We start from the raw sequence: 25,000 nt of genomic DNA, 5'->3' as shown, positions 1-25,000 counted from the left end.
AACAATTTGATGCAAACATTTTTATCTAAGATTTTTATTTTGATTAGAAACTTACATAAAACATCTCACTGCTACAGAAATACCACTAATCCTAACTCTCCAAATGAATCTTTTCCTTTAAATACCTTTAAATTGTAAGGACATCAGCTGGCTTCCAGGAAAGTTTGTATTTCCCGTTGGTTTTCCTTGCACAGACCTGGCGGTGATTTTTGTAATTATAAATAGTAAAGAAATAACTGTAATAATTTCTCTAAGCATACACATGCAATATCTATAGGTTGAATCGTGCGAAAAGTAAATGTGTAATAAATCAAAATTCTGATTAAAACCAATAAATATTTGAGGACAGAGCAATTTCAAAGAGGACATATTTCAGAACTGTTAAACAAAAAATATCTCTTTTATAAAATCATTAGATCAAGAATTGTTTGAACACCAAATTGGTTAGATTACTCAAAAAGACAAGAACAATAAATCCCCATAGACTGATAACAATGAAAAGAATTCATCGGAACATGTCTGCTACGAAAATGTGTCTCTTTCTTTTCTTTACTTTTTGCTCTATAAATTTTCACATAAATAGTGCTGTTATAGCTTTCTAATTATCCTTATCCGTTGCAATTTATCCTTCAGTTAATCCTTAAATGGATTAGCTCATAATAATATGCTAGCCTCTATTTTATTGATAACTTTATTAATACTTGGTTTCATAAAAATCTAGGCAAACTTTGGTTCCATAAGCAACGAGCACTTACTTTATCCACCAAGATTAACAGAATGTAATTCGCTAAAAATTTTAATTTACATATCTTATTTCATTAAAAATATATAAAGGAAAGTTTTTGGGACATTCCGAATTACTTGATAAGGTTAATTCGAATTCAGAGCGCTTTTCTTATATTGCCCTTAGGGAAAATTAGGGAAAATCAAATTGACAAATTGAGCACTTTGATCAAACTCTTGCAATTCAATTTTTAAAATCAAAATTATATTCTCAATTCAAGTAATAGGTAATGCAAATTGAACACTTATTGAATTTTCCAATAAACGCATTAGTCTCGAATTAAAGTCTTGTTTTATCATTATATCAGGCTGATAATTTGAAAAGTTTCATTTTCCCCTTCCAAATGCACCATTTCATATTGCATATCCTGTTTAGTATTTGTCCATCACTCTGAACAAACAAGTAATCAACATTGAATGTATGGAAAGAAAAGGCAGGAGTTTGTATCACAGTCACGGCCAAGACATTATTAGAAAAATCTGTATCGACATTTAGATTTTTGTCGATAAAGTTTCAAAGAGTAAAAGAAATGATGGACAAAAGTCATGAATCACTCTCATATTGAAAAATAAAACAATGACAGGTATTGTGAATAATTAGAGAAAACCAATTTGAAAAAATAATGCGGACATAAGAAAGTAGATAATTCTGGGCAGTAACACAAGCGTGTCTTTGAAACCTATACCATCTAAATGACTTTAGTAAGGTGTAGTGACATTTTATTTCGGTATGTTTAGAGTCTGAAAAGATTAAACCAAATCATTTTTCTGGCTTGCAATTTCATTTTTACATGCAATGTATAATATGAAACATGCTTGAATAATGAGTTTTTTTTTGACGTGTCATTAACACAAAACATTTTAGTTATTCAACTTTATTCTGTTTTAGTGACGAGCGAGATATCGGCGAATGGCGTCCACAGAACTCTGATATGTTCGCCCCTGTCCCTGCAAATTCGTTTCGAAATTCCGGTTTTGATATCTTGGCTCGGTACCTCCATCTGACCTCGGGTTGTTGTAATTGACTTGACTTCGTTCAAAGTTATTAACGACCTTGTGTGCAGACCTGATTCGGTCACCAAGGTGACGATATTCACCTCCAATACCGCTATTCGTGCTGGCAACTGTGGTTGGTTCGGGTAAGAATCTTTTTGGATTATTGACGAAGATAGTGTTTCCATTCTCGTCTACCGTGTACATTCTTCGCCCAGGGTGAGGACGAGGTTGATAACGAATATTCCCATCATTCGGCGCTTGCGGGTTTCCTCTGTTTTCAAACTTCGGCTGATTTTTAAATCCGTTTATGATTCTATCCCTCAGCGTTTCCCTCTGGCTTTGACTTCCACTGCTGCTCCCATCTATGGAGATTGGAGCAGTTGTCCTCGTTGTTGTTGTTGTTCTTGTCAGGCGTTGTCCGCGCTCGATTGCAATGTCTGGTTTAAGGTTTTTCTTCTTGAGTCCCTTGCAGTGCGTCTCGCAATCCCACGGAGTCATGAAATAGTTGTCGATGCCAGCACAGCCACCAAGATCAAATGCTTCGCAAGCTTCGGTGTCTTCATTGAAGAAATAACGAGGAATGCTTGCCCTGCATCGGCCAAGTGTTCGAGGCTTTTGGCATGGGTGTTCTGGATTGAAGAGAAGTGAAGTAAACAATAATATAGTGTGTGGTGTGATTCATAATATTGTGCAAGTCTTAGATCCAAGGAAAAACGAACCAGTTCTCAAATTTCAAACATGGTAAGTTTTCACTTTCTCTCTCGGTTGGAGGTAATTTCTTATTGGTTAACTTATTCAAAGCGGAATGAGATATGATTCAATGCTATCTTACTATTATTATCATTTGTTTATATTTTATTTGTGGTTTATTATTTGGGCATTCGTAAGTTGAAATACTTGTACAAAACTGTAGCTATAAGTATATCATACTATAATTAACACTTGGTTATGATCCATGCTATTATTTTCATTTATATTCAATGTGTATATTAAATAATGTATGTAATCTACCGCCAATCCCCTACCACACATCATATCATAATTTCTAAATTAAAAACTATAAGGGACCTAACCCTGTTAAATTCTCATCATGTCTGATAGCTCAACTCTCAGTTGATGTTTGATACAAATGTAATAATTATAACTATTATCATGGAGTTGTCGCTTCTCCACGCCTTTAGCCGGCAAATAAAGACTATTATGATGTGTCTTTCAATGATGAAACGGTGGCGAAAGATGAACTAGAATTGGCTCTAAGAACTTTTTGTTTAAACTGTTAATTGAAGGTCCCTCCTGGCCCTGTCAGTCCGTAGCAGTCCTTGGCACCTGAACATTCCCTGTCATCCCAGTACATTCGCTGGCACTAGATCAATCCCTGGAACCCAGAACCAACCCTTGACTTGCTGATGCAGTCCCGTCCCAAGAAGATAAGCCATACGGGCTTATATCATTCTCAAATCAAAACCCAGAGACACAGATAATTAAAATTAAATAAATAGATTAATAAATAAATGAATAAATGATTGAATAAATAAATAATAAATTTGATTCACTCAATTAGAGCCATTCTTCCTGTGATTGAATGATTGCAGGAGTAATAATTAAAATTGTCAAATATACATAATCCATAATCTTCATTCTACCTTCCACTTATTCTCTCTATCTTTTCTCGTGGCATCTTATTTTGTCCAGAATTGTTATAAATTGTATTGAATGTTACTATTGTCTTGACTCACTTTTATTATTACAGTCAACTATAAGGGACCCTAAGATTATTCTTAATCACCCCTAGATTAAACGTGAGCCGTTTGTGGTGTAGGTGGAGTGGCGCAGCTGGTAGCGATCGCCATAGTGCGCATACTAGGTTCGAACCCAGATCATTGAGCTTATTGTGGACTCGAACCCCACTTTGAAGTACAAACCCTGCCACACATACCTATATTGATGTGACGCTTTTAGTAGGGTATCGGACAGTAGCTTTGTTATGTAAAAGTCTGCTCATTTCAGATGAAATATATCACAAATTCGATGTGTTATCAAAGGAAATCAAGAAGTGAGTTGCAGATTTGAGAGTTTTTGCCAAAATTAGGATCATTTAAATCAATTGATATTTGCAGTCGCGTTTTCTCGCCAAAGTTTAAAATACAAGTTTTTCAAGAGTACGGCAGTTAACTGGTCAAAATCCTGCTCTTGAAGCAGCCAGGATTAATTATTGTATTGCATTTTGTATAACTTCTATCAACCTCTTCAATGCTGACAAAGTCATTTATCCCCCATTTAATCTATTCTAATATAATTTTATTTTGTCTTCTTAACCTTTTAAAACCCATTCTTCCTAAAACAACATATTTTTTTCTGGATTCATCTTTCATGGTATAAAAGGGAAATTATCTCGTGACCGAACAAAACATTTTTGTTCGCCGTAAGAACAATTTCCAACACTACTTTAATGTAATTTTTCTTTCTGTTTCCAATCATATTATGCACTGCACAAGTCGTGTATGATTATTTGTAAGAGTTGTCAGGTTGTCGTATTATCAACACGTTTATATTATGGCGGATGACAAAATCCCTACCATAGTAAGTAAATTTCATGTCAGAAACTTGAACATGGCGGTATTAATCAAAACTAATTTCATGATATCTACAATTCATTGTGTTACAAATTATTTGGATATTTCAATAAAAATCGTTGCTTTATGATCTTATCTAAATAGAAATTCTTGGTACATAGTATTATTAAGGTCACTTCCGACAGCAACTTCCATAATATTAGACCGTTTTCATTATAAATCTGAATATTGCCTTTTTTTAAAACTGTGATGATTTTGGCGATGTTTTCACCTTCACCTAGATTCCAAATCATTCTTTACCAGTTAACTACCATATTCTAGAAACACAATTATTTTAAAATTTGGCCATAAAACTCGTCCTTAAAATATCGATGGATTTAAATGACCCTCACCTTGGAAAAAAAACACTTTAACCTAGATTTGAAAGTTTTTGCCAAGATGATTGTTATTTTAATTGATCGATATTTGAAGGACCAGTTTTCAGATCAAATTATTAAATACGTGTTTTACCAGAGCACGACAGGCAACTGATTAAATTTGAAATTCTAACAAAGCGCTGTCGCGGACACTATTACACAGGATAAACTAATAAAAATAAAGAGATAACTGAATCAGTAATTCGTCCCTACCTCAGGGCTGACATCCTGTCGTACTCTGGAAGAAACAACCCCCAAACAATTCCCTAATATTTAGGCCAGAAAACTCGACCTTTAAATATTTATCATTAATCGATCCATATTTAAAAGACGATTTTCCTGGCCAAAATTTTGAATGTGTCTTTTTCCGTGTACTGCAGTGTACTTATAGTGTACCACTAGTGTACTTATTTACGAGTCTGATAACTCAAGTCATTATGGGCTCATTGTTGTAATGAAAATCTTAAGAAATTACGCAAAATATTTTCCATTACAACAATGTTAAACTAGGCTCATAGTGCGTTCGGATGTCAGACCTGCATATCTATGCTCACGTCATATATAAAGCGAACACAAAATTTCAAATTTGCGATGTGGAATGTATCCAAGGCTGTAGATTGACATAACACACCCTCTCCATTTTGGACAACACAACTTTCATATTCCAAATATCCATAAATAAGATGACCTTCAATTTGTTTCAAAGTCTTAAACCTTGAGTTTCGAAGAAGTCGCAGGTTTAAAACGATTTGACATGGTGAGTAATCTTGATTGATCAATGTTTAAAATAAGCGGCTCTGTGGTTTAATGGTATGACACTCGCCTTCGGATCGGAAGGTCCTGGGTTCGAGTCCCGAGGGGCGCATATTTGAGTCCCTGAAAAAGACTCTTTACTCACATTCTCTCACCGTACTCAGCTTTAAAATCACTACCTGGCAGCTAACAGCGTTGTGTCTGTCCGAAAATAATGTAATATTGCCTAACAGGCGTCATGTCTCCCTCTACATGTTTGGTGTTGCTATTCCTATGGACCCCCTGCAAAGCGCTTTGAGCACTGTTAGTGGATATTGCTCTATGTAAAAATACTTGAGTTAAGTTAAAATAGACGTTTTAATGTTGACTATACATAGTTGGGTTTTGTATATTCAACATTAAAACTTGATATGACATTATTGTGTCAGGAACGAGAGAGAGAGAGAGAGAGAGAGAGAGAGAGAGAGAGAGAGAGAGAGAGAGAGAGAGAGAGAGAGAGAGAGAGAGAGATTGTCACTTACCACAAGTTTCTCTACATCTTTGTATGGTTGGAAAACTATTGGCTGAAGTGACACATCCCCCAAACATCATACTCTCACATTTGCCTGTGTTCTTGTTGAAGACATACTGTATTCCTAAGCCACGGCACTGACCCACCTCGGGGCGTTCCATACATCCTATAGGGATAGTTATTACAAAATTGAATATTCTAAATATATCTTATTATTTTAGAGCTGCCCGAGGCACATCTTGTTATATTTCAGAGTTAATACCCCAAGCATTAAAACTTGTTATAAATCGAGGTCATTGCCCTTAATTCCCTATCTCCACCTCCTCTTCCACTTCCACCTCCTCCTCCTCCTCCTCCTCCTCCTTCTTCTTCTTCTTCTTCTTCTGCTTCTTCTTCTTCTTCTTCATTTTCTTCTTCTTTTCCCAGTACTCAACTTTGCGTCACCTATAGCGGAACTCAAGCCGGATGCCTACACGTTGGTTAGTGAGTGCTCCACTACAAAACAAAAAGCCACGCTAGAGCTATGGTGGCACCAACATCAATAAATAATCTCTGGGTCGATAATTTTCGTAAATTAATCCTCAGTATAACGTCATTCTTTCCTCAAATCAGAGTGAGATGCTCTCTTCTCATCATTTGGAAAAATGTCAAGGAAAAGCTGGTCTACTGTCTAAACAAAGATTTTCTAAGTTTTAATTCTCTTAGTGTTATCTTTAAATTTGACTAAAATTGTGTCTAACAAAAGCTATTTATTCGTTTCAACCCACAATGATCATTTTATGGATTCGTGGAATGAAAAGATAATATTCAGAGATCGATAATTCTAAAATTTCAATTCTTTTCCAATCTAAAAATATGTAAAGTGAGTATGAGATCCCTAGTTCTGGTTTTGAAGATGGCCCTGTAAGTGACCCACTGCTACTAAAATAGTTATGCCATTTTTATGTAACCTATTCATTATTAGTACTCCGAAGGATTGCTTCCATACACACTCCCAAGGATTAAGGAACCAAAAGAGTGGAGGGTTTGATGTCACGACTTTTCTTACCAATTGAATTACAAATGTCACCATCTATTTCCCAATGCCCAAGTCAAACAGATGTTGAAATCCAGTGACTTCTGTCCGTACTTGAGTCAACACAGACTTGTAGGACAGAACCAGTACTTCAAGGGAAGTCCCAGGTTTGAGAGTTTTTGCCCAGATGAGGGTCGTTTAATTCGATCGATATTTGAAGGACAAGTTTTCTGGCCAAATTTCTAAATATGTGTTTTCCAGAGCACGACAGAATAGTGATTTAGCGTCAATGAAGATATGCATTGTGGATACGTTTGTGTTAATTTTTAACCATTTCACTGCCGTACTTTAGAGAAACAAGAACTTACAAATTTGGCCAGAATACTCATCCTTCAATAATAATAATAATAATAATAATAATAATAATAATAATAATAATAATAATAATAATATGATAATAATATGATAATAATAATAATAATAATAATAATAATAATAATAATAATAATAATAATAATAATAATAATAATAATAATAATAATAATAATAATGCTGAAAACTTATATAGCGCTATAACTCCGAGACACCAGACTCTAAGCAATATATCGATCGCATATAAATGACTCTCAGCTTGGCAAAAACACTCAAAGCTAGGACCTCGCGAGGTCATCATCATCATCATCATCATCATCATCATCATCATCATCATCATCATCATCATCATCATCATCATTATCACCGTTGCAGAAATATCTATTATCATTGTCCTACCTGGATTATAATGAATGTTTACTAGCCCTCTTGTCCTCGCACATCCATTAAAGGAAATGCAAGTTTTCACACGGTTCAAGGACACCATTTAAAGAACGTACTTGCACTAATTAAGAGAGTATATACGTCTTCGCTAACCATTGCCACAGTTTTCAATTGTTTGCTTTGCAAAGAGAAAAGAAATTCGATGCCGAAAAAGCAGGGATGGGTTTTTACTTTTTACTGAGGTGAATTGTCATTGACAGAAAAACAAAAGTGCAGTTAATTGTACTGATGCTATGCGCTTAGTCATAAAACTCACAACATTCGTCACCGGATATACTGTACCAACACACATAATTATGTGTAACCTTGAAGGTTTATAGTCTGATTAATAGAATTTAATAAGAACTACTCATAAAAATGGCTGACTAAAAACAATAACAAAGAGCTGAGTGACGTCAACCCCATTACTTCTATATTATTATGACTTATGGGGCCTTATGATTTATCGCACACAATTCTATATCACCTTCTACAACACTAGTAAAACATCACCATTTATGAACCATCGAATAAAAACGGCATTAGGCCTATGTCAGTTTGATATCCAGGTGCTAAATTGAATTTATAGCCAAATAAATAATTTAAATACTTAAAATTACTTGTTACCTCAAGCATAAAGAATACGGATTCTTAAAGAGCGGAAGACTTTATTGATGTTGTGCCTTTAGTTTAAAATCTAAAAACATATCCTAGCCGGATATAACGACATACCAACACACAAAACTGTGTATAACCATAAACGTTTATAATCGGATTGATTGATACGATTTAATGAGAATTCATAAAATCTGCTGGCTAAAAACAAAGAGCTGAGTGGTGTCAATTTCGATCCTTCTATATTTCTAATCACAACGACTTTAAACTTACTTTTATTCATCTTGTTCATCGCCGACACAAAACCATATTGAGTAGACAGGTCACATTTATATAAAAGTGGGCAAATGAAGAATAGATTTTTAAAAACCACATTGAAACGAATCAAAGCAATTGCTTGCTACCTTTTTGATAGGACGCTAGTCTACGGCCAAGTACTTTTCGCCAGATCTAAATGACACAGCTACCTAATCTCTGCTGGATGGACAGGGAGGGGGGGGGGGGTCAGAAAAGCTGGACTTCACTCGGATCGATCTCTGTCTCTTTGTGTGAGGAGCGAGTTCTCTAACAACTGAGCTATCGGGAATCCCATAAGAATGACAAAGAGTCCAAAAATGTTTTTTAAGTTTTGGAATTCATACTTACTGGCCATTCCATTGGACACACTACCCACGATGTAGTCATCTCTCTTTACTTTACAACACAGCCCATCCTGTCTGCAGACGGAATCGGATGATTTACAGTTTCCATTCATGTCGCAACGTCCTTGGTAGTCACAGGACCCCAGGAACCCCGGCTCTCTAGGAGTAGCAGGGGCCTTAGTTATCGTTGAGGGTGACATAGTGGGGCGCATAGTTGTAGTTGGGGATAGTATAGGCTGGTTCCGCTCGTCTGGTGGGTTAATTATAATTGAAAATAAACAAAGTTCAGATTTGTGAAAATCAATTTGAGACATGAAATGCATTATCTTTTTATGTAGATGATAAAGATGAAGATAAAATTGACTTCTTTGACTTATTGCCGATCGCCTCCTAATCTTCGGACTGGGACGCTTTGGCAGCTTCTCTGATTTGTTGAGTGAGTTTTTTCCACTGATGACGATCTGCTGAGATGGATCTCAGGTATTATAAATCCTTTTTCACATCTCAGCAGTTCTTGTGTGTCATCGAGGCGCTTGAGGTCTTTATTTATTATCTTGTATATGCTTGTTGTGGATCTGCCTGTGTTTGTTATGTCCACTTGGTGTAGAAAATTGCGCCATCGCCTTATTTGCTGAAATATTTCTTTCTCTCTCGGGTGACCATTAGGGGTCCACTTTGTCTAGCCAGTCTTGAGGAGCTAAATATTTTCTGGCCATTAAAAAAACACTAAGCCATTGTGTACTGTCATCATTTGCCCTGTATATGAAGATTTAATAGCAATTTTCCATTCAGAACAGATTTTAAATTTGATGAAAAACATAACGTGAGTTCTTAAGCAATGAAAGAAACGTAAATCTTTTTTTTTAACACTAAGAGATTGTTGCCTTCTTTTGGGGACGTTGAACTATTGAAAATATTTTCTATATTTGATCAAATACACATAAATCTAACTGTTTGATCTATAAGGAGAGGTCGTATTAATATGATGAACAAAATTAAAACTGAATAAAAACCAGTAAGCGCTTTATATGAAGCGACCCGTGTACGTGATATCTAATTTAGATCTCTTTTGATCAGAAAAAAATAAATAAAAATCGTTTTCAGGGGAGTGATTTTCCTGACAAGAGTCAAATTATTCCGCTCAATTGTCATTTAAAAAGATGAAAGGGCCATTGGATGCCCCCAATTAATTCCCCTGTCCCCGTTCAATTCCAGTTCATTACACACTTCAATGATGGAGATATTACTATCGTTTAGCACTCATTATCGACTTGATTCAGAGTTATCTTGTCATGATATTTTGCTGTACAGCAATTTGGGATCGTGGATACATTTCACTTAGAGAATTATACTGATGGATGGGGGGGGGGGGGGGGGGGGGGGGGGGGGGGGGAGAGAAGAACACATACACACAAACGCGGGCGCGCGTACACACATTCATGCACACACTACTACTACTACTACTACTACTACCACTACTACTACTACTACTACTACTACTACTACTACTACTACTACCACTACAACGACGGCCACTACTACTACTACTACTACTACTACTACTACTACTACTACTACTACTACTACTACTACTACTACTACTACTACTACCTCTACTACTACTACTACTACTACTACTACTACTACTACTACTACTACTACTACTACTACTACTACTACTACTACTACTACTACTACTACTACTACTACTACTACTACTACTACTACCACTACTACTACCTCTTCTTCTACTACTACTACTACTACTACAACAACAACAACTACTACTACTACTACTACTACTACTACTACTACTACTACTACTACTACTACTACTACTACTACTACTACTACTACTACTACTACTAATAATAATAATAATAATAATAATAATAATAATACTACTACTACTACTACTACTACCACTACTACAGCAACAACTACAACTACTACTACTACTACTACTACTACTACTACTACTACTACTACTACTACCACTACTACAACAACAACTACAACAACTACTACTACTACTACTACTACTACTACTACTACTACTACTACTACTACTACCACTACTACTACTACTACTACTACTACTACTACTACTACTACTACTACCACTACTACAACAACAACTACAACAACTACTACTACTTCTGCTACGACTACTACTACAACACCTAACGACCACGAGTACTACTACTGATGTTGTTGTTTTTTGTATGTATTTGTGTGGTCGCTGTTGTTATTTTTTTAATGGCATTATCCTATACATACCTGACTGACAGACTGCAACATGTGAAGTCTGACCGACATACTGGCCTGTCTGTATCTCATTAACGATACATCTTTGGTTGAATGGACACAATTTCTGGATTAGAAAATGAAAGTGAAAATTATAATTATTACCTACAAAGTCAAGATAATAAAATCTAATACACCTATTGTTGAATGGACCCGATTCCTTGATTAGAAAATGATAGTGAAAATTATAATTATTACCTACAATGTCAAAATAATAAAATCCAAGATGTTATGAAATTGGAGTAAGAGTTCAAACACGTCAGCTCCAATGGCCATTGTCTTGTCGATTATTTTTTTAAAACAACAACAAAAAACAAGTAGTTTGGACGCGGTTTTGCTGATTTCTGCTTACTAGGTCGTTAGAGAAGGGATAGCAACTTTACAACACAGGTACCGAATGGGGAATCGAATATTCTTATCACTACGACTGGCTATTTGGCTTAGATCAGGTTTCCTTTAAAGGACCGGAAGACTTGGAGTGGGGCCCTGAGTGGGAGAGAAAGGGTGGCCACAACTAAAACAACCTGTCGGAGAACGGCAAAAAGCTAAAGGAAAAGTGCGGGATGGAACTCCTGAAGCAAAAACAGCAAGCCTCTAACCGTCTATCATGCCTTGTTTATGTGCCGCTGTGTGGTCTTGTGGTATGGCACTCGCTTTCGGATAGGAAGGTCCTGAGCTCGAGCCTCGCTCGGTGCATATTTGAGTCCTTGCAAAAGGCTCTTTACTCACATTCTCTCGCCGTGCTTATGAGTACCTGGCCATTAACAGCGTTGTCCCTATCGGAAAAATATTGTATTATCGCGCCATGTCTCGTTCTACATGTTACGTGCTGCCGTTGGTCAGGGACGGACCCCTTGTAAAGCGCATTGGTCACATTTAGTGGATATTGCGGTAAATAAAAGCTCAAGTTTATTTCATGTGCCTCCTGATACCGAGAAACCACAGTTTAGGTTAAGATTTCATTCCTGTCTCTTGAGAACCCCTTCCATGAGACTGACAATTCCTTTAACATGTTAACTGCCGTTCTCTAGAAAACTCGTCCTTCAAACTTCAATCGATTTAAATGATTCTCATCTTGGCAAAACAGTCTCAAACCTGGGACTTCGCGAAGTCTGACTATTTTTTTAATATGTGCCTTTCCGGAGTACGGCAGTCAACCGGTTAATATGTCAGGTTTTTATCTTCAAGCCTTCACAATAAATCCGACATACAATACTTCTAAAAAATCAGCAAAAAGGAGAGATCCATGATCGCAAGGTCATTCTGACATAAACTTGACTAGCTACCATTGTTGTCATTGTTGTTGATTACATGATTACATCATTGGCTCTTTCAAAACTCGACTATTGTAGCTCTGTCTTTTTAAATCTAACCAGCGAGAGAATACTCAGGCTGTAAAGAATTCAAAACAGTGCTGCAAGGACTAATCCTTAAGCGCAGCAAGAAATATCAAATGCGTCATCTCTATTAAAAGTTCTGATAATGTGTTTTATATGCCTCAACACATATCTTTATGATAATTTGGAGTTATATACATCAACCCGATCCGATGGAAAGGTGATTGACACTCAAGGAAAGAAATCTTACGTGTCATGTGGAGGACGATCATTTTCTAGAAACATCCCAACCCTCTGGAACAAACTTCCAAAAGAAATACGGCATTCTTCATCGGAAGATATGTTTTAAAATTTTCCAAATTGAATTAATACCCCCCCCCCCCCCTTGTAAAGCGCTCTGAGCACTTCTTCATGATCTGGAAGAGCGCTAAACAAATGTAATATATTGTTTATATTATTGTCACATGGGATCCGAATATAATGGCATCAGGTAAACATATCTAACTTATTGATCTAATCTAATCTTACTGATTTCGTGATCTTATGCTTAATCTAGAGTATCAAATAGAAGGGTAGGGATAGTAATAGAAAGGAGGGGAGGAGATACCTACTTTGGCCAAAGTGTAATAGAAATGGTAAAAAACAGAAGGGGGGGGGGGGGTTGTGAAATTTGATCAATTCATAGAAAGAGGGGAGGGGGGGGGTGCGCATTTAAAGTATTTTCTAAATTAGGCAGGTGGACGTGATATATATAATGGTTTTCTTTCAATCAAATATACTGCTAGTAAAATATCAGCGACAATATTGAGAAAAGCTTTTTCACCGGCATACTTCGTGAGCTGAAATATAAGAGAATGAGAGGGGGCAGGGGTGCTAATAAGCTTCGGGGAGAGGGGGGTGCGCAAAAATTCAGAAAAAAATAGACCGGGGGGGGGGGGGCGGGGGGACGGACGTCTATTTGATACAATAAAGTAGCGCCAAAACAAAAGACCAAACAATAACGGTATGCTATAAGTTGCCAGGTGATGTAACTCCATTGTCTGATATTTTGATTATCACCATTATCACATTTATCATTGTTGATGTGGTCATAACCGATATCATTGCGTTGGTTAAATTATCTGCTCATTGTTGGTCACTGTATCATTTTTGAAAGAATTAAATAGCGAAAATTGGTTTTAAAGTCAGCAATGATCAGCATCAGAAAATTTAAGGTTTTTTTTTCAAGTCTAAGAAACAAAACTTTCTTTTTTCCAATAATAAATGCTTTAATTTTAATTAGAATTGTACATGTTTAAAGTAAACATTGGCTTTTTAAGCACTAGGTCCACCCCGACATAATATCGTTTGTCATATATTCAATGAATACCTTCTGGCAGAGAGAGCTTATGCAAGCACAAGTAGGACATCCATCATTCCAGACCTTTCCATCAGTACACACAAGTCTACAGTTTGCCAATTCCGGATGTACTATCTCACACAGCCCTGGAAGATGATGTCAAACAAATTCATTCATTCATTCATATTTAATTTATGAAATGGTATAATGAATATCACAATCATTATCAAATTCTAATATAATATTGCTTATCCACATGAGGGGTTTCTTTGGGCTTCGACAAAAGACCCTTAAAATGAAATGCTATTCTTTTCTTCTCGTGTACATACTGTCTTTGATAAGTCATTTATCTATATTTTTTTTGCCGCGTTTTCCCCCTAGAACTAGCCGTATTCTGGAAAAGCATGTATTTAGAAATTTGCTCAGATACCACGTCCTTCAAATATCGGTCAATTTAAATGACGCTCATAAGGGCAAAAACTCTCAAACCGGGGCATTTGCAAAGTCCCAGGTTTGAGAATTTTTGCAAAGACGGGTGGTCGATCGTTATTTGGAGGACGATACTTCTGGTCAAATTTTTTAAATATATATTTTTCCAGAGTAAGGCAGTTAACTGCTTAAAAACTACAATGAGCTTCGAAAATGATTCTTTAATTATACAGAATAAATCATACCAAAACTGAAATAAAATAGCTACACAAAACACGAAATATGCAGACGGGATCGTTGTTTCCCAAATACGTTCTGCTCATGGAACAACCTATCTGCGGAAATCCAACCTCTCAACAATGTTGAGGTCGTTAAATGAAGGTACTTTTCAGTTTAAAAACATGACTTGCTCTGTCTGACTGAGTCAGCCGGTTTATATGATGATGATGAAGAAGAAGAAGAAGACGAAGAAGAATAAGAAGAAATAAATAGGTACGCCTGTGAAATATTTCCAACAGGCAGACTGCCAAAGTCCAGCACCGCACCACTCAGTCGGTTAAGCACCTTAGTCGAGCATATATAAGACACATTTTGACACCAAAGTGTGTAAATTTTCTATCTGGACTACTGAGAAAATTTTGGATGGCTGGGCCTATGGCATATCTACCTGAAAGCACCATGTGATATATTAATGATTTGCTTGGAACAAAACAGTCTATCATTGCCTTAGTTTCCATGTCTCCGAAATCAGATGTTTCTCTATGATAATATTATGGTCAAATTAATGAAATCGAAACCAGATCCATACCAACCTATGCATGTTCAAAAGAAAAATCACGCATCAATACCCCCCCCCCTCTCTATCTATCGCGCACTCTCTCTCTCTTTCTCTCTCTCTTTCTCTCTCTCTCTCTCTATCTCTCTCTTTCTCTCTCTCTCTCTCTCTCTCTCTCTCTCTTCTTGCTGTACGAGAGAAAGAGAGAAGAGAGAGAAAGAGGGAGAGAGAGGGAGATAAAGAAAGAGAGAGAGATGGGGGAAGAGGAAGAACTAGAAAGAGAGGGAGGAAGAGAGAGAGAGAGAGAGAGAGAGAGAGAGAGAGAGAGAGAGCGAGAGCGGGGGCAGACAGAATAAGTAAATGATGACAGAGAGGCAAGGGTTCATTGGATACACGAAATTATACAGACACTAATCTAATCACTTGACACTATTATAATAGACACAAGGTCTAGTTCTCCTCTATAGGAGAATGTGGCAAGCATACAAATATATTCTATACTACAGTAGCCTAACCTTTTTCTTGTTTGCCACAGCACATTGGCTTTGTATGTATATCAAAAGGCCAAAATAATGAGTCCCGACATGTCGAAAAAGAATTAAACACAAATATTATTTGATTTTAGATCCAGTTAGAAGAATGATTTAGAAAATTGTCATTTTGATAAATATGTAGAGTCTATATAAACTTCAGGGATATCTCTGGATGGAATTTTGAACTAATTCTTTGAACGGAACTTTTTAAAAATCTGATTGTCATGTTAAGGAAATACAGTCTTTCTCTGATTTCAAAGACTTATTATTCTACAACCGTTATAGATTTTGCATCTAGTTTCCATCATCTTCTGAGGAAAAGGCATACATTTATGCCTATTAGTCATCGGCCTTCATTTCATCACCAAAGTTAACAAAATGAAAATGAACTTAGAATATTTCATTTCTCTCTCCTTCTTTTTCGGAATCACAGAAGTGCAACAAAATTATTTGTGTAATGTGACTGCATGAATCGAAATCGCCAAATGTAGCTCAACGACGTTTCATATCCCAGTTGTACAGACCATTACAGGACATAGAACCATTAAAAAAATAATAATCAAACACAGAAACGGGTCTTCTAAATTTTCTGAGACACAAAGTGAATGTTTGGTGTTGGCAGATGCAGAAAGGATTTATAAGCCTATCCTTCCTAACCACGAAAACGATTACTGTGTAGATGTCTATTTAGATATGCTATAATTCTATGCTGCATCCAATAGTCGTGAATATCAGACATAAATATTTTTCTAAGGTCTTGGAGACAGATCTTTCGCGAGTTTCTAAACGACACGTTTCCAGACAGATGGACAGAGAGAGATGGAGTCGATTGACAAGACACCTGGGTCACTGGGCATTTCTCTGTTTTACTATGTCCGATGGGCTACATCAGAGACATTGTTTATTCAGCTCCCTGAGACATTGTTTATTCAGCTCCCATGCCAGATGTTGGCAAGCTAATCGCGAATTAGAAGGACTTTTATTAAATCCATCATATCACAAAAGCTGCAAAGCGCAAGGAAAGAACCCAATAAATAGGTTACATTTGCTTGTAGTTAGCCATGACAACCGTATTAAAGCGCATTGAATAAAATTTAATGGTAAACAAAATGTAAAGCATTTATGTAATCATAGGTTCACGTTTAAAGTTATTGGCCTGAACGTTTTTTTTTAATAAAGATCTTTAAAAAACAGAGAGACTTTATGGACAATAAATCTAAACGACGGAGATAGAACCAATAAAACACCACGATTTCTGACGCACTGGGTATCACTGTAATCCTTCAATTTATCTAAATTGGAACATTTATATATTGTAATTATACGGATTTACCATGCTCAATGCGCTTCGCATTTTTTGATTAAAATAAATCGCATGGTTAAATTGAAAAAAAGAATTTTGTCAAGGACAAAAACCGTTACAGAGTAAGGGCTTATTTTCTCTTTTTAAAAACCCAACTTTTTAAGAGGCAAAGAGAGATTTAATTATTCAATCCAACCAGAACAGAAGTAAAATATTTTCAAGTATTTCTTTTGGGGGGGGGGGGGGGGGGGGGTTCAACTTTTATTTTCTGATCAAAACCTCTGGAGCATATTTCTCGTATCTCTTCATAAGATTTAGGTTCGTTCCAAGTCCCGCGCGCACAGAATATCGCAAAATCCTCCAAAGTTACAAAATGTGGCGTCAGGATTTTTTTTGCTTTTGTAATCGGGCTTATACTTTAAGTGAATTTTGAATACAGATAGTGATAGACCAAACAGTTTTCTCACAGTGCCAAATTCAATTGATCTTTTAATCGTTTGCAATAAGATATAACTGAATTTTTTTAATGTTTGCAGTATGGAGTGTATTTTTTTTAATTTTTTTTTTGGGGGGGGGGGGGGGTATATTTACAACAAGGCATTCAGTGGCGTAGCTTAGCAAATAATTTTGGGTACTTTCAAACAGTGTACAAATAGATATAATTTAAATAGTACATAACAGCGTTGAAACGGGCTCACAGCGTTTATAATTAATCCCTTCCTTTGTGGACCCGGGCATGTCATGTATTTGATGACACAAGTAGCCCGTTAGGTGCTTATACCGTTTTTGGACCAAGGATCCTCCAAATGTTTGCATGTGTCTCCCGTAATATAAGACGCCGTTCAACTTTTTACTGTAACAATTGTCTATATCAAGTGTGTACAAAATGTACAACTTGCTTTGTCATTTTGAACCCAGGTTGGCAGTGATAGTGAGTAGTGCACATAAATCTCATAAAAATTAAACCCCTGGTCAAGCCTGTGGCTTGTTCAGACATCGTAATCACAACATAATGCACTGTGTATCTTAAATGTAAAACACCCAAATGTTCACTCATCCCAGACCCTTCTTTTTTACTACTGTGAAGAAGAAAAATCCCAAAGTATGGTATTGTAACTGACGTAACAAAAAATCAGCTTAACGTCGGTAACAGTTCCAGTGTTCGATCCAATTATCATTAAAATCCATCAGAAGGTTGTGAAGATATTCACGTCAACGCGTGCACACGAGTTGTGGAACGGACTATAATATAATTCTAATCACAACACATATTATGCAAAGTTATAAAAGACGTTGTTTTCTATCAACATCCATGACTGTTAAAAGTAAAATCATTTTACATTTGAGTAAAAGAGTAAAAATATCTTATTGTATATAACTATCATCCCCATTGGATTAAAGTTGAACAACTGAAGCCAAAGAACTAAACTTTACAAAAATATTAAAGGACCACCAATTTACGTGACCCATTGCTAAAGTACATTAAACCAAAATATTTTTCAACATTTATCCACGATTTAAAACACGTTTTATAGAAATTAGAAATGAAAATAAAAAAAAAGTTTTAATCACCGCCGAATCGAATTTTCAAGCTTTATGACAAAAAGTAAGCTAACATCAAATATAAAATTAAATTTACAAAAATAGGAATAGGTAATGCAATAACAAACAAAAGCACAAACACTGTTAAATAATTCGTTTGTTCATTTTTTTCTCTCATTTCAAATTCAAATACAGAAGATCATAGGGAGGAGTTATCATGTTTTCCTATTATAACTTAATACTTCGTGTAACCGCTTCTGGCAGCAATGGCATGCTCTATTCTGTTACTCGTAGACCTAGCAATGTTGTAAATTGTGTAGTATAAAATGAATTGCGAATTCATATCGCAAAAAATTTCTTGAATAAATAATTATAAGAATATATTTTATCTGCACAAAAATGTAGTAGTGAAAAATACTCTTTAAAAATTTTCCATATTTTATAGACCAATGTGATTGAGTTCTTATCAATCATCAAACTTTACTGCTAAATTAATGGGATGTGAAAGACCGAAAGAAAATGTCTTTTTGTTGATTAAAATTGTTAATGTGCAAATCTGTAATTGTGTTATCTGTGTAGTTGTGTGACTCTATGGCTGAGTGGTCCGGTATTTCGTTTGGCCAAAAAGTAAAGCGATCTTAGGCCATATTGGTGATCGTGGAAAATTCTGGTCCCGATGATGTGTCTTTGGGTAAGACACATAACACACATTACTCACACTCAACTCGGATGTAAATGAGTACCTAGCTATAGGCAGTGACGACTGTAAGTACAAAAAGACGCATAAAAGGCGAGTGGTAATGTTTGAAATGGATATAATATGGTTTCATTTCACCTGCTGGAGGAATAAATGAACCATTGTGAAGAACACTGCAAATCATTGAAAGGCGCTTACAAATGTTAGTTTTTATTATCCATATAATATCTAAAATTAAATATTGTTACACCGTTAGCGCAGTAGGTCACAGTTTACTCCTGTCATTCAACACTAAATTACAAGAGGTCCCAATAGCTCAGTAAGTAGAGCTCTTACTTCACACGAGGATGCAGTCGAGATTTGTTCTGATGCAAATGGCTCGGAAGGATTATTCCAAAATCAGGATAAACTTTTGCTTCTCGGATTTCACGACTATAGATAGAATGCGCTTGGCCAAGGAGTTCACAACATTGCCATCCGGAAGTATATCGGACCAACACACAAACTCTGTGTAACCATGAACTTTTATAGTCTGGTTAATACAGTTTAGTGAGAACAACTCACAAACGCGGATGGCAAAAACAATAACAAAGGCCTGAGTGACGTCATCTGCATACTATCTATAAAGGACTTCTCTCCATCTCATGAGTTAGATATGGCTTTCAAAGTTCTGGGGTCGAGACCAAAATTGTTTTAAAAAATCAAACAAAACAAACAAATCTGAATTTTGACAAGGATTCGAACCAACTTTTTAATCTGTAAAATCTGCTTACTCCACCGTTGGTTTTACCGCACTTGGATTGTTAATAGCCATCTAATTACTTTGATAGAAATAACCCTCTTAAACAATACAAATGATACCTTTTGGTATGCTACATAATTGGTCAATAGATTCCATTCTTCTATCTTGAGAACGGCATATTAATATGATTACGGTGTTTGAATAGAAGAAAGATACTTTATTAGTCTGTTTTTGTAATAGGGAGACAGACAAAAGATTTCTACTTTTGTCTAACCTTTTCTGAGACATACAAGTTGCAATGATGTCTGTGTCATAATCACCCATTTCATCATAACAATATTACAAAGAACACGTGGCCTTTATTCTGTTAGTATATGCTATAGAATTTCCCTGAATTGGGGAGTGGGTGGCGGTTGTTTGAGACAATATGCCATATTATTATGTGATCCATAGCATCAAGCTGCTTTTATGGCGAGATGAATAGGATGCCGTATAGTAAAATCTAAGTTACATTGATCAGACACACACACACACACACACACACATATATATATATATATATATATATATATATATATATATATATATATATATATAGTTTCTTGCATATTATGACAATGTATCGTCTTTTTGTATTCTTTTACATATTTATTCTTTACTCTTTCATCTACGTTAAGAAAACATAGTTATCCTTGTCACCAACACCCAATAACCCATGTTGTCTTTGGAATATAGATTTTATTTTTAGCACCCACATTACCCGGACATAACACCGGTTTGAGAGAGTGGGCAACAGATTGACAAAGCATCTTTTAAAAAAACTAGAAAAGAGGCGGTCAATTCATGATGTTTTTGTTCTGACATCCCCCCCACCACCACCACAACCACCACCACCTTCAACCCAATAGTGATTGGGTAGATGAGTCTGTTAGATCTGGAGCAAAGTAATTTTATATAGTCTAGAATCCTATCCAAAGAATATCAAGCAATTGCTATTGTCTGTTTCACGCTATATAACCATGATAAACTCCGGCTCGATGAGCCTTATGGCTCTGAAGAACTACTTTTCATGGATTGAGAAAATGTATTGAGTCCTAATCCAGACCTGACAATTTGAAAACTTAAAAATTCGGAATTTTTGGAACTAATAAATAATAACATCAAAAGGAGAAAACTAAGTTTTTTCGGTCACGTATGCTGAAACCGATGCACCTTGAATGAAAGATGTAGCACAGGGGGAAATGGAGGGCAAACAAAGAAGAGGACCACCAAGGTACAGTTAAATTTTTGAAAATATCCTTAAATGGACAGATTTGGACGGAAGAGAGCTGTACGATACCGTCAACAGAAGGGAAGAATGGGCAGACATTTGTCATCGCAGAGTGCGGGCAGCGAACGTCAATGCAAGGATAGTACGTAAGTTAGTAAGTAAGTAAGTAAGTAAGTAAGTAAGTAAGTAAGTAAGTAAGTAATTTTTGGGTAATGACGTAGCCGCTATAGGGAATGAGATTAGCGGAAGAGTAGCGTCCCTTGATTGGAGGTCACCGGCTGAAAAGTTATTAGAGAGAGAACGTCATGTTGGTTGTGTGCATGCGTCTCTCGTCCTCGCTTACGGTGAAAGCGGAATGAGACACTTCACCGAAAGAGAGGACAAGAGAGACGCATGCGCAAAACCGTTTTGACGTTCTCTCTGTAAGGTGACGTCCAATCAAGGGACGCTACTCTCCACTAATCTCATTCCCTATAGTTGACTTTAAAAATAAATAATTTACCATCACAGGGATTAAATAACACTTCAAAATCCTCCCAATTATTTAATCTGGCATCACCTTTCATTTTCAATAAGTTTGAATGACGTGGAGATGTTCTTCTGAATTGGAGGCAAAGTTTCGCATTTCTAAAAAAAATTCGTAAATAGTAGGGAGGTCTGCTAATCACATAAAAGGCGATTCTAAAACAATAATCATGACCTGTGTGACGTCAACTCCATTAATTCTATAAAGAGACAGGAAATCAAGCTGAATCATTTCATAATTCGATGTGGGAAGAACAATATCAGAAAATCCTTCAAGAGAAATTTTAAAGCTGACTAAACCAGTTAACTGCCGTACTCTGGATAGATACATGGTTAATAATTTGGCCAGAAAATTCGTATCTTAATTCACGATCGATTTAAGTTACCCTCACCCTGGCAAAAACTCTCAAAACCGGGACTTCGCGAAGTCCCAGGTTTGAGAAGGGTTTTTTTTAATACCAAGAAAAAGGTCATTTAAATCGATCGATATTAGAAGGACAATTTTTCTGGACAAATGATTAAATATGCATCTTTCCAGAGATAATCAAATTTCAAAGGAGAAAAAAAATGATAATTAAATAATTAACTGTCTTCAAAGAAGATAAGATATTAACTGTAACTCACATTCTTTATGACTCATGGCTGTGGCACATGAGATGGCCACCATCAAGCCGAGAACAGATACAAGGATGGAAACGCTCGTCATTTTTGTTGTCATCTCGTAAACCATCGATAATTGGGCATACCAGAGAAGTAATGATGAGTCAATGTTGATTTGTGTTCACATAAGATGTTCAGTATCTACCTTTGAATTGTCAAAAACTTGCGAAATCGTTTATTAATATCTGGACACATTCACAATAAAATGTATGATTATCCTATGTGAAGGTAAAGCCAGGGGTTAAATCCAACGAAACTCACACATTATAAACATTTAAAAAATATTTGATGAATAAATAAACGCTTTGAGCGTGTTTAGTGGATATTGGGCAATATAAAAGCTGAAATTTGTTGTTGTAGTTTTTGGCTTTTTAAAAAATAATGCGTACGGTATCTTTTATCTAATACGGTTTTAAATTTCACGAGTTATGTTAAACCCATCACTGACCTATGGTTTGACAAACACCAAGAGAAGATTTGATATAAAGAATGACAACAAACTGTAATAAAAAGACTAGTTATCTACCGTCAAATAGGGCGACTTTGCCTCAAGCGGTGACTTTGCGTCTGTATATTTTACAAGTTATGTTATATTTAGTTTTGTGAAAGTTATTTATTTTGTATATTATAAAGTCCCCCAAAAAATTGAAAAAAAATGCAATAAGCCTGAGAATATTCAAAATGCTCCAAAGCGGTAGAGGCAAAGTCACCCATTGAGGCAAAATCACCCCTTGAGGCAAAGTCACTCAAGTTGGACTGTACTTTATTTCATAGCAAAATCCTTTCTTAACCAGTTAACTGTCGCACTCTAGCAAAACTCTTATTAGAATATTTGGCCAGAAACTCGTCCTTCAAATATCGCTCGACTTAAATGACCCTCATCTTGGCAAAAACTCTCAAACTTGGGACTTTGCGAAGTTTACAGTACTTTATTTCATACAAAAACCTATTTTACCAGTCAACTGCCGTATTCTAGCAAAACTCAACTGCCGTATTCTAGTAAAACTCATATTTCAAAAAATTGATCAGAAAACTCGTCCTTATTCAAATATCGCAAAGTCCCAGAATTGAAAGGTTTTTTTAATTTTTTTTTTTTTTTACCAAGATGAGGGTCATTTAAATCGATCGGTATTTGAAGAACGAGTTTTCTGGCCAATTTTTAAAACACTAGTTGTTTTTTTTTTTTTTTCCAGAGAACGGCATTTAACTGGCTAAATGGCATTTTGAACAGAGAGAAACAAGATTTAGAAATCTCCCTGATTTGATTAATTTTAAGCTAAACTGGAGATAGTGTATTCTACAAACTAATCCTGTGTAACTATCACCATATTTTTTTTTTAATGGAGATATACCTTGCGTCCAAAATTTAACTGAAGCATTAAATTGTAAAACGTAATAATATATTGTTATCTAATATGAAGAAGCCAAAGGCACAAACAATGGCAAAAAGTGTAATCCCGGGAGAAATTGGTAAGATAAATTTTCTTCCTTTTTAATTTTTTGTTGTTGTTGGCTGAAGATGAGTATAAAGCCCGAAGTGTTTATGTTCATTATTTTATTTTTTAAATTCTTTAAATTGTTTTATTCATTTTGTTCAATACTCTATAGAGTCCACTTCCTCTAGTATCTTAGCATTTATTATAAGATCGGATACGGCTTAGGCGTAAAATTTAATCAATCTTGAAAAGTGCATGCAGCAACGGGCAACCAAAATGCTTAATAATAATGTATTTATTTTGTTGTTGTTGTTATTGGATGAAATAGGGTTTTGAGTCCAAAACGTCCCGTGTCTGATAAGTTGTTTTCTTTTTGAAGCTGTCATATTCATTTTTGTTAATTATTTTTGGACCAGAATTACAATTTCTTCCCTAGTGTAGTACACACACGCCTACAATTTTATGTAGTCTCGTAGAAAATGACTGCGATTACTCCCAAAGCTAGATAATGACTGCGATTCCTCTCGAAGCTAGTGAAAATCATACTATTTCACTTCCTTTTGAATATTTCATCATTATAATAAAGCATTGCTCAATTCAAGAGAATTTTACGAACTGGAATCAAAATTAAAACTGGGTAGTAGTAAAAGTATGAAACACAAACTTTATATGATGTAGAATACCCCTTGCACAACCGTTACGTAGACTGAATAATTCTCGGACTGTAATGAGCTTTAAAATTACTTTTGGTAGGACCAAAGTTTTTCTTCTGATCTGATGCAATGACGCTAGCCAATCAAGTGGAGGCAAGCTATATTAGGAGTTGAGAAAATAAATGAAAAATGTATGTGTGTGTGTGTGTGTGTGTGTGTGTGTGTGTGGTGGGCGGGGGGGGGGGGGGGTATGTGTGTGTGGCCGGGGGGGGGGGGGGAGTGTTGACTATTCCAAACGTGCTTTGAAATGCATTAAATAATGTAACGTTTGAGACACCTGCCTGTGCGTCGTGT

General features: G+C 35.9%; 1 protein-coding gene across 7 annotated transcripts in view; it reads right to left on the bottom strand.

The window, feature by feature from the left end:
• Nucleotides 1–24,795, bottom strand: part of LOC144967994 (uncharacterized) — a 25,430-nt gene extending 635 nt beyond the window's left edge. Inside the window, exons 1-7 of one of the 7 annotated variants that reach the window (XM_078905913.1) lie at nt 24,677–24,795; nt 22,522–22,742; nt 14,112–14,227; nt 11,379–11,472; nt 9,103–9,348; nt 6,043–6,198; nt 1–2,408 (exon numbers count right to left, since the gene is read on the bottom strand). The exon at nt 1–2,408 is cut by the window's left edge and continues 635 nt beyond it. In XM_078905913.1, coding sequence (XP_078762039.1) covers nt 1,669–2,408; nt 6,043–6,198; nt 9,103–9,348; nt 11,379–11,472; nt 14,112–14,227; nt 22,522–22,627 — 1,458 coding nt within the window. In that variant the 5' untranslated portion in view covers nt 22,628–22,742; nt 24,677–24,795 and the 3' untranslated portion in view covers nt 1–1,668. Of the gene's footprint in view, nt 2,409–6,042; nt 6,199–9,102; nt 9,349–11,378; nt 11,473–14,111; nt 14,228–22,521; nt 23,006–24,609 lie in introns of all 7 variants that reach the window. The other 6 variants (XM_078905849.1, XM_078905871.1, XM_078905882.1 and 3 more) reach the window with 6 other exon arrangements.
• Between the last annotated feature and the right edge of the window lie 205 nt (nt 24,796–25,000).

Source organism: Berghia stephanieae, chromosome 1 (assembly GCF_034508935.2).
Source record: "Berghia stephanieae isolate SIO BIC M18660-M18661 chromosome 1, UCSD_Bste_1.3, whole genome shotgun sequence".
Taxonomy (NCBI): Eukaryota; Metazoa; Mollusca; class Gastropoda; order Nudibranchia; family Aeolidiidae; genus Berghia; species Berghia stephanieae.
Note: the sequence above shows the minus strand (reverse complement) of the source record. Positions and strands in the feature narration are given on the sequence as shown.